The 15,329-nt window shown below is 50.5% G+C and overlaps 1 protein-coding gene across 1 annotated transcript; it reads left to right on the plus strand.

The window, feature by feature from the left end:
- The first annotated feature begins 1,066 nt into the window (after positions 1-1,066).
- Positions 1,067-12,789, plus strand: URAD (ureidoimidazoline (2-oxo-4-hydroxy-4-carboxy-5-) decarboxylase). The gene is made up of 2 exons (XM_017848527.1): positions 1,067-1,313; positions 12,064-12,789. The coding sequence occupies exons 1-2, from the start codon at positions 1,139-1,141 to the stop codon at positions 12,408-12,410; spliced, it is 522 nt and encodes a 173-aa protein (XP_017704016.1). The 5' UTR covers positions 1,067-1,138; the 3' UTR covers positions 12,411-12,789.
- The last annotated feature ends 2,540 nt before the right edge of the window (positions 12,790-15,329 follow it).

A 15,329-nucleotide genomic window follows, 5' to 3' on the forward strand; every position in this document is an offset into this window, starting at 1 on the left:
TTATTCCTTAGACATTTCATCCTGCTTAATGAGCATTTATTAAGTACCTGTTGTGTTAAGCATCTGGCATACACAGACTGAGTAAAACATAGTACCTGTCCTTAACAGCAACAATAACAATAGATGGGAAATCAAGTTCCAAGTGGGTTGACCCGTGACCTGGCTAAATTATCAGGGGAAATGTTCTGTGGTAATGACGACATTAAAGTGTTAATAACAGCCAGATGCAGCTGTAGTCCCAGCTACTCGAGAGGCTGAGGCAGGCGGATCACTGGAGTCCAGGAGTTCTGGGCTGTAGTGTGTTCTGCCAATCAGGTGTCTGCACCAAGTTCGGCATCAATCTGATGTCCTCCAGGAAGACCGGAGCCACCAGATTGCTTAGGGAGTGGTGAACCAGCCCAGGTTGGAAAGAGAACAGGTCAAAACTCCACTGCTGGTCAGTAGTGGGATTGTGCCTGTGAATAGTCACTGCACTCCAGCTTAGACAACATAGGCAGAACCTATCTCAAATAATAACAATATAATAATTACCTGTAATTCCAGCACTTTGGGAGGCTGAGGCAGGTGGATTACTTGAGTTCGAGACCAGCCTGGCCAACATGGTGAAACCCCGTCTCTACTAAAATAATAATAATAAAAAAAACTTAGCTGGGTGTGGTGCCAAATGCCTGTAATCCCAGCTACTCAGGAGGCTGAGACAGGCGAATCGCTTGAACCCAGGGGGTGGAGATTGTAGTGAGCTGAGATTGCGCCACTGTGCTCCAGCCTGGGTGACAGAGCAAGACACCGTCAGAAAAAAAAAAAAAGCCTAACAACATGAAAAGCAGATCTGGCTCTAATGCTTAGAGTGAAATATGGCCCCTGCTGCCTTTGAGAATGCCTTTGGGAATGGTTTGGTTGGAAACGTTGACCATGCAGAGATCTCTGCTCCCTGGATTAGAACCTTAAGCCTGTGCTTGTTCATTACACAAGTATTCTGGATCTGCTTCTCCCAAGGGCATTTAAAACACATGAAGGTGGTGTTGCGTAAAAAGCAAGCTCTTGTGTTCAGCAAATATAACCGAGTGAGCAGAGACAGCGTCACTCACTCTCCGAGAGGGGAACTGGACGTCCTGCTGTCTCCAGTGGAATACAAGCAATGGACATCAAGAAGGTCAACTCCATGGACTTTGGAGAATTTGTGGATGTCTTTGGGAATGTCATTGAGAGATGTCCTCTGATTGCAGCTGCTGTTTGGTCCCAGCGACCATTCTCTGATTTGGAAGATTTAAAGAAGCACTTTTTTGCCTTTATCGATGCCCTTCCACAGTCAGGTAAGGCTTCAGTATCAGACATTCTCTGCAAAGGGATTTCAAATATGCTTATCAAAATATTTTTAGATATTGACCAGCCATGGTGGCTCATGCCTGTAATCCCAGCACTTTGGGAGGCTGAGATGGGAGGATCACTTGAGCCCAGGAATTTGAGACCAGTCTAGGCAACATGATGAGATCTGTCGCTACAAAAATTGTTTTTAGCCAGGCATGGTGGCTCACACCTGTAATCCCAGCACTTTGGGAGGCCAAGGTGGGCGGATCACAAGGTCAGGAGATCGAGACCATCCTGGCCAATATGGTGAAACCCCATCTCTACCAAAATACAAAAAATTAGCCAGGTTCGGTGGCATGCACCTGTAGTCCCAGCTACTTGGGAGACTGAGGCAGGGGAATCGCTTGAGCCCGGGAAGTGGAGGTTGCAGTAAGCTGAAATTTTGCCACTGCACTCCAGCCTGGCAACAGAGCAAGACTGTCCCAAAAAACAAAACAAAAAACCAAAAAAAACCCAAAAATTGTTTTAAAAAATCTATCTATTGGCCAGGCGCGGTGGTTCACGCCTGTAATCCCAGCACTTTGGGAGGCTGAGGTGGGCAGATCACAAGGTCAGGAGATCGAGACCATCCTGGCTAACACGGTGAAACCCTGTCTACTAAAATACAAAAAATTAGCCGGGCGTGGTGGTGGGTGCCTCTAGTCTCAGCTACTCGGAAGGCTGAGGCAGGAGAATGGCATGAACCCGGGAGGTGGAGCTTGCAGTGAGCTGAGATCCGGCCACTGCACTCCAGCCTGGGGACAGAGCGAGACTCCATTTCAAAAAAAAAAAAAAAAAAAAAAAAAAAAAAAAAATCTCTCTCTATCTATCTATCTATCTATCTATCTATCTATCTATCTATCTATCTAGATATTTTAGTATAATTCCTTATACTTGATGTGTTTATTGAGCTCTTTCCTTTGGAAGGTTCAGTAAGTTTCCTCAGGTCTAGTCCGTGAGAGTCAAGTACTTGCGTGGTTTAGGTCAGACATGGACTGGAAGAACGCGTTGGTTAAGGTAAGTGGCTGTTAAATATTAGAGCTCTGAGGTGACAAGGAGGAACCTGGCAAAAGACATCAGAGTGATTCAGAGGCTAAAGGCCAGGCTGAGGGCCCATCCTCTCAGCCACCCCATCTGGCTTGGGAATGTCCTGTATGTGACAGAGAGGGCAGCTGGACATCAGACTATCTCCAGGGCCCAGGGGAAAGGGCAGTTGGCTGACTTTTGTACCATAAAGGGCCAGTTTGGACTGGACGGCCGAGGAGAGTGAATTCATTCAGATCAGCACCTCCCCGAGGGATGGAGGGAAGGAGGAGAATCTGAAGCCACCCCTCTGGAGAAAGGGAAAGAAGTTACTGATTTCTTCTGTGGAGAGAGAAAATGAGGCACTTCTGGGTGTGGGGTAAGGAGAAGAGGGGGTGACTCCAAATGACACACGCAGCTTCACAGAGACCAGGCCTCCTCAGGGGCTGTCCTGGATGCTCTGTGCAGAAACCTGAAATGTGCCGAGGGAGTGGCGAGGGGCAGAGAGGCCTCTGTAGATGTCTGGGTGGGGAAGCAGAGCCCCTGCTCTCTTCTCCCAAAGGCAGCCAACGGACACTGCTGCCTATGAGGATGGGCTTTGACAGCCAGGTGGCTTCTGACTGTCACACAGACGTCTCCAAAATGAGGAGCTCCTTTCAATTCATTTGAGGCTCATCTAGGAAGAGCAGAGGATGTTGTACAATCAAAAGGAAAGGAATGTCGGGGCCATGTGGACACTCACCCACTTCTGGGGGCCTCTCCACAGCTGACGACTTCAGCTCCTCCACTGGGCTTGGGGGTCATCACTGGAGCCTTCTGACCCTTGACTCACAGGGACAGCCCAGTCCCAGCCTGATGAGTGAAGGGACCACGGCCTCCCAGCTGAACTCCTGCAGGGCAGGCCGGAAGGAGCAGGCAGCCCCGGAGCCCACCCTCCCAGTGTCTGACGGGAAGATAGAATAGAGGAGGCAAGATGACAGCCCCACAGGAAAGTAATTTCTTTTCAAGAAAAAAGAAAAAAAAAAGAAAGAAACAAATCCTTTGATTGTCTTAATACCCAAAGGAGTGGTGAGGCTGAGGAGGGAGCATGTTAAGAGAGAAAGCTAGGATTTCATGAATAATTTAAATCTATTATTCTTGGGTTTGGCTAGTTATTTAACACACATTTTGGGGGCTTTATTACTCTGTGTCCGGAACTTTGATAAAACATAAAAATTTCTCCATTTTCATCTTATTTCCCACCAACACTCCCCACAGCCCGTCTGGCCAGAGGTTCTAGCTACGGGTCAACCCAGTCAGGGCCCTGAGCACAGTGCTGTGTGGGCAGCACTGAACGTGAGCGACCCCCGCTCCCGAGGCTTGTTTTGATGCCCCCGTGACTTGATGAAACCTCTGTCTCCTGGCTAGTGTCAGAATCCCAGATCACAGACTGAACAGGATATTGGGACTTAATCAAGGTTTGCTGAATGAATGCATGAAATTTCCAAGGTAATGTTGAAAAATGGGGATTCTGGCATTCTCCTCTCCCCCACACATTTTAACTGGGTGACTTTAGTGGTAGGTCAGTGGTCAAAATGGCTGGAGGGGGTTTGGGACCCCTGGACGGTTGTTGGCGTCTGCAGTAGACACGGTTCTGGGGAGGAGCTCCCTGTGGTGAAGGCTGCTTCTCAGTTCTGCACTTGTCTGGGACAGCTGGGGGCCTCAATGCTGTCTGGCGGCAACTCCTCATCTTAACATCTCAGTGACAGTAGATAAGTGATGTTATCAATAGTGACAATAACAACAACAAATAGCTAAAATGTATTGAACTTTTACTACTGGTGTGTTTCAGGCACTTTTCTGAAAACTTTGCACTTGCTAACTCACTTAATCCTCTAATGTCCCTATAAAATAAGGAATAGTATTATTATTGCCCCCAGTTTTACTGATGGGAAAACTGAGGCACACAGAGATTAAGTAACTTGAGCAAGGACACACTACTAGAAAGTGGCAGGACTGGAATTCTAATAACCCTGAGGGTCAACCCAACAGCTTGTGAAGAAAGTGGCAGAACTGGGAGTCAACCCAACAGGTTTTGAAGGCTTTTTCCAGACAATGAGAAACAAAGTCTAGAAACAGTTTTTAGGGTTTCCATTCATTTATCCACTAATGTATTTGATGAACATAAATGCTTGATGCCCTAGGCCCCATGTTTTATTGTTTAAATAATCAAATAAAATGATCTATTTCACAGCATGGTGACTATAGTCAATAATAATCTTTTTATACTTAGAAATTGCCAAGACAGTAGGCTTAAAAAAATTTTTTTTTTAATTGAGGCACCCAGGCTAGAGTGCAGTGGCACCATCTGGCTCACTGCATCCTCACCCTCCCGGGTTCAAGCGATTCTTCTGCCTTACCCTCCCTAGTAGGTGGGATTACAGGCACCTGCCACCATGCCAAGCTAACTTTTCTATTTTTAGTAGAGATGGGGTTTCATCATGTTGGCCAGGCTGGTCTCAAATTCCTGACCTCAAGTGATCCACCCACCTCGGCCTCCCAAAGTGCTGGGGTTACAGATGTGAGCCACCTTGCCCCACCTTCAAGAGAGTGGATTTTAAATGTTCTTACTACCCAAAAATGATAAATATGTGAGGTGATAGATATATTAGAAAGCTTGACTTCATCATTCACAATGTATACATATATGGAAAACATCAAGTTGCACACCATAAATACATTTAAATTTTATTTATCCAAAAAAATCCAATAAAATGGGTTTTTTTTGTTTGTTTGTTCATTTGTTTTTTTGAGAAGGAGTCTCGCTCTGTCATCCAGGCTGCAGTGCAGTGGCACAATCTCAGCTCACTACAACCTCTGCCTCCCGGGTTCAAGCAATTCTCCTGCCTCAGCCTCCCTAGTAGCTGGGACTACAGGCACACACCACCAGGCCTGGCTAATTTTTGTATTTTTACTAGAGATGGGGTTTCACCTTGTTAGCCAGGATGGTCTCGATCTCCTGACCTTGTGATCCACCCACCTCAGCCTCCCAAAGTGCTGGGATTACAGGCGTGAGCCACCGCGCCCCGCCTTAAAATGGGATTTATTACAGTCTAACTTTACCCTTTGGATAGTAAGAAACAAACTGGGTGAAATAGATTATTTGAATCCTAAAACTAAGGTACCTTAGAGAGACGTTCAAGTTACAGTGGTCTACCTAGTCACGTATTTGTTTTGGTGACTGAAGAAAAACCTCCACCATTAACAGAAAACAAAATTGGGTTTCTAGACTAAGGTTGAGTCCATTTAGGTGCTGCTATGATGATTATTGGCCAGTAGGTGGCAGTCCAGGATTAATATTGAGCTCTAGTGCTATTGGGCAAAGTACCTTCTCCAGCCACTCAGTTCCTATAGATTAAAGATGAGGCAAAGGTTTTCCAGGAAAAAAAAACTGACAACTAGTAAAGGGAAGAAAGTTGAAACACACATGCACTAACCTGAACAAATTCAGGACGGATTTGTGTTATAAAATTAAAGAGCAATACAACTTTCTTTTCTTTTCTTTTTTTTTTTTTGAGACGGCGTTTCGCTCTGCCACCCAGGCTGGAGTGCAGTGGCCGGATCTCAGCTCACTGCAAGCTCCGCCTCCCGAGTTCACGCCATTCTCCTGCCTCAGCCTCCCGAGTAGCTGGGACTATAGGTGCCCGCCACGTCGCCCGGCTAGTTTTTTGTATTTTAGTAGAGACAGGGTTTCACCATGTTAGCCAGGATGGTCTCGATCTCCTGACCTCGTGATCCGCCCGTCTCGGCCTCCCAAAGTGCTGGGATTACAGGCTTGAGCCACCGCGCCCGGCCACAACTTTCATAAGAGTTAATTGTGCATTTCTGCTGGCTATGGTGACTCACACCTGTAATCCCAGCACTTCGGGAGTCTGAGGTTGGAGGATCGCTTGAGCCCAGAAGGTTGAGGCCACAGTGAGCCACGATTGCACCACTGCACACCAGCCTGGATGACAGAGCAAGAACCCTGTCTCAAAAGAAAAAAAAAGTACATCTCTGTGCCTTTCAGAATTATAGTAATGCCACAATTTATTACTTTATGCTTATTAAACAACATTTTTGTGGAATGAATGGTGTTGGATACTAATAAGTTCCTTATAATACAGGCTATGAAGGTTTTAGATCAAGCTATTAAAATATGTTTGTTTATTCAGTCAAAAAAAAAAAAACACTCCTTACCAAAAGTGCTGTGTTGGTCAAAAAATACTCACTGAGTGCCCACTGTGCCCCAGGGATTGTCGTGGGCACTGGGAATGGGGTAGTGACCAAGACAAGTCCTTGCCTTAAATGAGCTTACATTCTAGTGAAGAGAGACAGAATTAACATTAAAAATACCATTATTTCAGGTTCTAGAAATTCTCAGAAAAAATATACGCAATATGGCAGAAAATATGTAATAACGGAGGTCTTTCTTAGGAGGTTAAAATTTAAGACCGAATGATGAGAAATAAGTAGCTGAAATCTAGGATGAGGCCACTCTTAGAAAAGGAACCTAAAAGGGTGCGGTGCCTCATGCCTGTAATCCCAGCACTTTGGGAAGATGAGGCAGGTGGATCACTTGATGTCAGGAGTTTGAGACCAGCCTGGCCAACATGGTGAAACCCAGTCTCTACTAAAAATGCAAAATTAGCTGGGTGTGGTAGTGCACACCTGTAATCCTAGCTACTCTGGAGACTGAGTCAGGAGAATCACTTGAACCCGGAAGATGGAGGTTGCAGTGAACCGAGATCACACCACTGCACTCCAGCCTGGGTGACAGGATGAGACTCCGTCTCAAAAACAAAAAAAGGCAAAGGAACCTGAGACCAGGATGAATTTGACATTTCTGGGGCACAGAAAGATCAAGGTAGTTGGAAAATAGTAAGGAGTGGAAGGATGTGAGGAAGAGGCAGCAAGGGCCCGATCATGTAAAGCTGCTTAGGTCTAATAAGGAACTTGCTTCTCCATTTGCAGTGGGTCACTGGGGTTTGTGCTTTAGGATGGTGATGTGGGGGCTATGTCAGATGCAGGGGGCCAGGTCGAGGGGCCGCTGCTGTAGTAAGAGTAAGAGATGAGGTTGCTTGGACTGATTTGGAGCAGCAGAGATGGAGAGATGCCACTGGATTCTCAAAACAGGGCTTACAGTTAAGAGTCAACAGGATTTTTTAAAAAATGGATTTGATGGCGGAAGGCAGATCAGAAACAAAACTGAATGGTCACTCCTAAGTTTTCAGTCTGAGCCACTGGGTGGCTTGTGGTGCCATTTTCTTAGTTGAGGAAGACTTAGAGTTGAGAAGACAGGATGGAGGAAAGAGTTTGCTGAGTCTGAGGTACCCAAAAATCATCCAGATGAAAATGCTGACTGTTCAGTTACATCAAAACAGAGAATCTTGGTGAAACACTGAGAGTTAAACTATATCTGGCTGTCATCAAAGAACGGATGGCATTTCAAAACATAGGACTGGTTGAGGGCACTTAGCAAGTACATTGGTGTAAATAGTGAAGGGACGAGATGTGGGTACTGAGTCCTGTGGTACTTCTGTGCTAGTGAACTCTTTGGCAGAGCAAGATGAAAGTAGGCAAAGGGTATCTCTGAAGGTAAGTGGTAGTCATTTTTTTTCTGAGACAGAATCTTGCTCTGTCACCCAGGTTGGAGTGCAGTGGTGCCATCTCGGCTCACTGTAACCTCCGCCTCCCGGGTTCAAGCAATTTTTCTGCCTTGAGTAGCTGGGATTACAGGCGCGTGCAACTACACCCAGCTAATTTTTGTATTTTCAGCAGAGACGAGGTTTCACCATGTTGGTCAGGCTGATCTCGAACTCCTGACCTCATGATCCACCTGCCTCGGCCTCCCAAAGTGCTGGGATGCCAGGTGTGAGCCCCTGCGCCGGGCCATTTATAGTCATTTTTTAAGGAGAGAGGGCCAACCAGGTGACATGGTCTGGAGAGGTTGAGAAAGAAGAGGTCAGGCATTGGTCTTTGGGCTCAGGCAAGATGTCCTTAATGAGTACAGATCAGTTGGTACAGCGGCTCGAAGCTTGACAGAGGGAGCCTGGAAATGGAGGTGAGGAAGTGGAGAGGCCAGGAGACAACTCCTTTAAGGTCTTTTCTGTAAGGAGGAGCAGAGAAATAGGGAGAAACAAGAGGGGAGTCAAGGGAGAACGTTAATATTGTCTATGGGATGAGTGATTCTAAGGCATGTTTGCACATTGACAAGGGTAAGCGGTGTGGGGATGCAGAAATAGATATATGAAATTGCAGAAGCAAAGTCTTTGACAGGAAAGGAGAGCCAGCTTCAAGAACACAAATGGGGGGGGGGGGGTTGGCCTTCCATAGGAAGAACAGATTGTCCATTGTACCAGGGATAAGAACATACCCAGACGCCACTGGGTATGGACCAGGAGGCAGTTGGACTGTTATGGGATTCTGGGCTTCCATGGCCACAGTTGCCTACCCTGTTCCTCTCCATAGAACAATGAATGTCTGCTCTGTGCCAGGAATTATTCTAGGTGCAAAATTTCAGGTCCTGTGGTCCCCGCAAATAACACACATCCACACCTACATCTATAGACGTGACACGCCAATGGCTTACGAGGTAAGCCCAGAATTTCAAGAAAGACTGAAGAATGGGCAACACTTAGATTCCCTGAGAACCACGGGCTGTCTGACTGGCCTGGCTAGCGCCTGGGCTTCCAGGTGGGGGACACTGAGGACTGGAGGCAGGGAGATGGCACCTACTGGGGTTTATGGGCACAGCTTAGGGATAGCATGCTGGCACTGGCAGGGAACTGGGTCCTTGCTGCAGGGCAGTGAGCACAGTAGGCACCATTCCCGATGTGCTTACTCAAGGGTCCGGTAGTTTGGGGCAATGAAGATGGGATATCTGGCCAGGTGAGGTCAGGCTGTGTTTCTTCTGAGCTACCATCCTCTACCTGATTCCTCACACCTTTTTCTTGTTAGGCGCAGCTGAGAGACAGAGAAAGGGGGAGAGAGAGAGAGAGAGAGAGCGCGAGAGAGCAAGAGAGAGAGAGAGAGAGCGAGAGAGAGAGAGAGAGAGAGCGAGAGAGAGAGCGAGGGGGGGGGGGCTGAGAGACAGAGAGTAAATTCCAGTTTCTCCTTTTTAGTCTCTTTTCTTCTGCCCTTTGCTCTGCTAGTTTATCTGCGTCTTTTCTCTTCCCGGCGCTGCAAGTGTGGAAAACTCATGCTCAGTTCTAGGCAAACATTAACCCCGGGGGGCCTTTCCAAGCGGGAGACAAACTCTAGAGAGTGAGAAGCGAGATGCGAGGGCACCAAGGGCAAGAAGGGGGCCAGGGGTGCGCCGGGTTGGCGGCCGCCGACTCGCTCTGCTGCAGGGCCTGCGCGGGGAGCCTGGTGGGGGCGGCAAGAGGACAGACCCCGTGCCCGGGCCTCCCACCAGCGACCACCTCCCCCGGCCTCCCACCAGTGACCACCTCCCTCGCAGCTTGGGCTGATCCTCCAGACAGTGTGCAATGGGGAGGATGGAAGTCCCCTGACTGGACGGGGGACCTAGCGGCTGCTCTGAAACTCTGAACACTTGAGCAGCAGGCGCGGAAGGTCCAGCCGCCCAAGACTCGCATTTTCCCCTCCGCAGCCCAGGCAGGTTGCGGTCCTGGGCCTGGTTGAGCGCGGAGGGGATCCAGGCGGGAGCTGAGCTCGGTTCCCCAGGCCGGGAAAGTGGACGCGTGGCACAACCAACCCCTGCTCCCCCAGGTGGGGAATTTAACTCTCATATTTCCGCACTACCCGGACGGGGCTGGACGCGGGAAGCGGGAAAGACTCGTCCCTGTTTGCAGTGCCCGAGGGACAGGACACCCACGAGAGGGGCTCTACCACAGTGCTGTTAGGTCGACTCGGTGGCTCACACCTGTAATCCCAGCACTTTAGGAGTCCGAGTCGGGAGGATCGCTTGAACCCGGGAGGCAGAGGTTGCAGTGAGCAGAGGTTGCAGTGAGCAGAGGTTGCAGTGAGATCGCCCCACTTCACTCCATCCTGGGCGACAGAGCTGTCTTGAAAACACACACACACACGCACACACACACACAAACAAAAAACAGTGGTGTTAGAGGGATAGGATTATTGGTGACATGACTTTCGTTTTGAACTTTCCTTAGCCTTGCAGGGGCAGCCGTGCCCTGAAAACGCCTGTGATTTGGAGTAGAGGGTCCAGGTGCAGTGTGGTGAGTGACCCTAGGCAGGTGACTAGTTCTTTCTGAGCCTTCACTGAATCATCTCTTACATGGGGATGTTATCCCCGGTTCTCCGTGTCTTTCAGGGAGAAATTAGTTCCTGAGTTAAATGGTGCCGTATCAATCATCTTTTTATTAGACAGAAACAGTAAGTTTAAGGAAGAGGACGTCTACCTTACAGGGGGTTTAATTTTCAGCTCCTTTGAGATAAAATTCATTCAATGGTGTTTTGCATGCGCGCCTTTTCCAACAGATTCCACGCCTATTCCCAGCGCCAGAGGCGGACAACCGCTTTACTGAGATACAGAGACAGGTACTTCCTGAGGCGCCTCAGTCCAGTTTCACTGGGTTTACTACGACTAATAATGACTGCTTCTGTTTACTAGGTATTAGGCGATGTGTTTTAAGTAAATGAATTGTCTCTAATCCTCACAACTCTTCAGCAAGTTAGGCGTCACCCGCATTTTACAAATCATGGCGCCCTGCTCACCATATCTGGAATCTTGCCTCGCCCGGAGGATTCTAATTTTCACTTTCGAGAGCTGAGCAAGATGATTGCCCAGCGCTCACCCCGGGAAATCCCTGGGACTGAAAATCGCAGGTAACTCGCCAGAGTTTTTCAATTTTAGGCCTAGGAGATTATGCAAAGCTTTCCTTCAAGTAAACGCTGGTCTCTGGTGCCTCTGGAATCTACAGTCGGAGAAGGGGAATAAGCCCCGGGCCGGTGGGGGATGGGTGGGTGCAATTTCCTAAATAGAGGAAAGCCACTTTCATTCAAAGGGCTGTGGAACTCTGGCTAGCGGTGGGTTTCCTTGCAGTTAATCATCTGCAAGGCTCTTTGGATGCCTGATTCCAGAAACCCAGAACTCACACTTAGGGTCACAAAATCCAGGGCTTTTATTTGCTGAGCCCCATGGATGTTATCCCTATGGATGCACCCCGCCCCTGTCCGTTCTCCTTTGGAGCAGAACGAAACCCATTCCAGAGCTTTTGCAGGAAGTCTTCAGGCCTTTGCGTCCGGCCCCTTTAGACATCAAAGCCCCCCCTGAGAGCAAAGGACTTTGAAAGATAGGAAAAACTCAGGCTCCTTATCGCGTCTCTGCTCCCTCCCGACCTAGTCGTAAATTCCGAGCCTCAGCGGCCGCCCTCTCTCTCCTCCGCTCTTCTTGGCCCAAGGTCTCAAAAGACAAACGTGTCACTTCCCGCCCCGCCCCCGGATCCTGGTCCCGACCGAAAGTGGTGGGGACCGAGAAGCGCAAGGTCCAGGACTTGTTAGAGGGGCGCGCCAAGGACGTCCCTGGGCCGTCAGGACATCACTGCCTGGGGACTCTACTTCACCCTCCCGCAGCCTTCTTTGGGGCGGGGCGGGGCAGGGGGGCCGGGGTCGGCCTATGCGCCCCTTCGAGTGCGCGGTGCGGAGCTCCAGGCGCGGTGACGCGCTCCCGCCTGTGTCTGTGCTTCTCCGCAGGCCAAGAGGGCATCCTGCGCTGCCACCCGGACCTGGCGGGCAGCGAGCTGCGGCGGGGCACGCTCACGGCCGAGTCGCAGCGGGAACAAAGCGGCGCGGGCCTGACGACCCTGGGCGCGGACGAGCGGCTCCGGCTGGCGGAGCTCAATGCGCAGTACCGCGCGCGCTTCGGCTTCCCCTTCGTGCTGGCCGCGCGCTTCAGCGACCGGGCGGCGGTGTCGCGTGAGCTGGCGCGCCGTCTGCTCTGCCCGTCCGCGCAGGAGCTACGCACCGCTCTGGGCGAGGTGAAGAAGATCGGCAGCCTGCGCCTGGCCGACCTCCTCCGCGCCGACCCTGCCAAGCTGTAGCTGCCGCGCGGGCCAGGGACCTGGGAGGCACAACCGGACGCGCGGGGGCCACAGCCCGGGGCTGTGCGTCCTGGGCGGGAGGCGGACTCGGGCCTGAAACAGCGTCCATACACGTGCACAAAGGAAGTGGAGAATTGAAGCAATCATACGAGTAATGAGTCCTTTTGTCCACCCACCCACACGCGCACACGTTGCCAAAATATCCATATTGTTTAGTGCTTTGCCCCGGATTTATCCAGCTCATTGCTTCAATTCTTCACTCCCTTTGCGGCCCCCGACACCACCGGCCTTTGTGGATTCCAAAGCGTTTATCCAGTTCTCCCCAACCCTCTCCTGCTAAGCCCGAACTGCAAAGCAAAACGGACGGAAAAGGAATCTTTTATGCTACAGCGGTTTGTCTGTTTTTCTCTTTTCCCACTTCATTTGCTGCACCCGACCTTTACATGTGAGCGGAAGCGGTGTTCTCGCTCTTGGGCACTAGGGGAGCAGACTGGGAGCCAGGAAAGTCAAACGCTGGCCTCGGTCCGGCCTGGGGAGCCGAGGAAGCCGCGGGAGGGAGGCGGTGGGCCGGGGAGAGCCCTCTGAAGGGCTGGCGTTGGGAAGGCGCCCCGTGGGGACGGACGGAATAGCTGCAGCCATCGCTCCTAAAAGGCAGGGGACCGGGGGGCGTCCATGCCAGACGGGCCTGAAGATCTCTCCCGGAAGTCGGCCTTTGGGTGTTGGCTCGACTGCCCCCGGAAACCCATCAATTATTAAAATAATGACACTCATTGAGCAGCGCTGGGTATTTGGACCCCAGAATGAAGCGAGTAAACGGAGGGAAGTGCCCATAGAAATCTTTGCTTGTCAGCCCTGGAGTTTCAGACCCCTATTAGGCTGGGCAGCTTCCTGCACCAGCAGCCAGACTGTCCACTGGGGGAAAGTACATTAGCATCCTGCGGAGGAGCCCACCACATTCTACCACCCGCCGACACTCCCACCACCCCCCACACACGGAAGGTGTAAAAAGCCCCAACAAATACTACTTAGGCTTCTATTGGCAGAGGAGAAACGAAACACCCATGGTCTCCCCAACAAAGACAAGGTAACAGGCGAAGGCCAGAGGTGGCCCTTTTGAAGACAAGAGCTTCCATTAGTCACCAACCGTGTCCAGGGTTAGCAACAGCAGCAGCAGCAGCAACAACAACAGCAGCAAGGACACCTTTCCATATAAGAGCTGTGTGGCTGCACCCTTGGTTCTGGGGCTGATTTTCCATAGAAATAAATCATTCCTGGAGCACTAGGAATTTTAGGCAAGGAAGCCCTTTTCCCGTTTCCATCTCACAGTGTTTCCTGCTGTGGTAAGGCTGAAGGAAAGAGAAGCTGGTAGTGGGGCAGCTGCCAGGAAAGCGGGCTGTGCTACCAGCGTCCCGGGTCTTGTAGCTAGACACCTTCTCTGGGTGTAGGAGAACCGGGTGCACACCATGAAGAAATTTCCATGGCTCGCTCCTATTCTTTGGGACCCTGCAGCAATGGTGGGGTGCTAGGCCTGGGCCAGACACCTGCCTCTCTCTAGCCAGGGTAACCTGGGGATTTCCTGACATACACATTAACTTGCTGCTTGGTGAAGAGGATTTTCTGACCCAGGATCCAAATACCACAGGCGGGGCCTAAGACTCAGAATAACCCACTGTAGTCAGGAACCCTGACCCAAGCCTGGGGGTAAACCCCAAGCTTAGATAAACCAGGCCCCAAATGCAGAGTCTGTGCTCTTTATGTAAAGGAGCTCATGTGAGATGCACAGATCCCACCAGGGCTGAGTTCCCCGCATGAGAGTAGATGAGCTCAGAACCTCCCAGAGACGACCCCGTTGTCTCCAATTACACAGTTACATTTCAACAGTTCAAAGCTTGTCCGGAAAATGGTTTATTCCTGCGGGAAGGGATGCAGATGGGGGCAGATGCTGAGTCTGTCCCTTTAGAAGGTGCTGGAGCTGCGCGGCGCCCCTTCCGGAACACCTGAGCATAAGCAGCCGCGAAAGCGAGCGCAGGACGCGGGGCCTGGGCGCCGGGCTGGGAAGAGCCCGGACCAAACCCCCGGGTGGCTCTGATTCTCCCCATCGGGAGGAGCTCTGCGCAGAGGCCGTGGCTCACGTGGGCAAGTCACCTGTGGCGGCCTGGCAGGGCAGTTCTCTCCGGCAGCTTGCTCTTGGCTCAAGTAACGACATGCCTTGGCCTGGCAGAGCCACTTTCCGCTTTCTGGCCTCTTGTGCGCCCGAGGCGGGAGAGGAGCCCCGGCTGCGTGGACCCCAGCTTGTGCAGCAATCATCACACATTGACTCTAGGCCCTGCTGCTCAGGGAAGGGACAGCCCGGGGCGCACCCAGCGAGCTTCAGGGGGTATGGAAGTGGTTAGGACAGATTTCAGGGTGAACAACTAATATTTTACTTACTAATTCGTTAAAAACACAAAGAAAACAAAACCAATCACGGTGGCAAGGCCAAGAAGAGTTGGAAGGCAAGGAGCTGATTTCAATTTCTGTAAATCGACGACCCTCCAGCCACAGGCCCTTACGAAGTGGGGGCGGCTTTGCTGATTTTCACTTCCCTTGGAAATGTCCAAGCCCCGGCAGGAGAACGCTCCTAGTAAAGGGACGGAAGAGCGCAGCTCCGGATAAGAACTCAGGAACTGACCTGGGCTTGTCACTCACCTGTGTAACTTAACTGGGACACGGAATGGGGCCTCCTCTTTATTAACCCGGAAAGTTAGGCATTTTGGTCTGTGAGCCCAAAAGATGTCTACGGACACTAAAATTGGAAGGAAGGAAAGGGAAAAGGGCAACATAAATTCTATACATAATCTTTACCCATTTTAAATATGACACATTTCTAGAGATTAGCCGAAGGATATCAGTTCTGACTCAAAATAGAGAGGAACTCTT

The sequence above is a fragment of the Rhinopithecus bieti genome, unplaced genomic scaffold (assembly GCF_001698545.2).
Source record: "Rhinopithecus bieti isolate Rb0 unplaced genomic scaffold, ASM169854v2 scaffold_28547, whole genome shotgun sequence".
In the NCBI taxonomy this organism is placed as follows: Eukaryota; Metazoa; Chordata; class Mammalia; order Primates; family Cercopithecidae; genus Rhinopithecus; species Rhinopithecus bieti.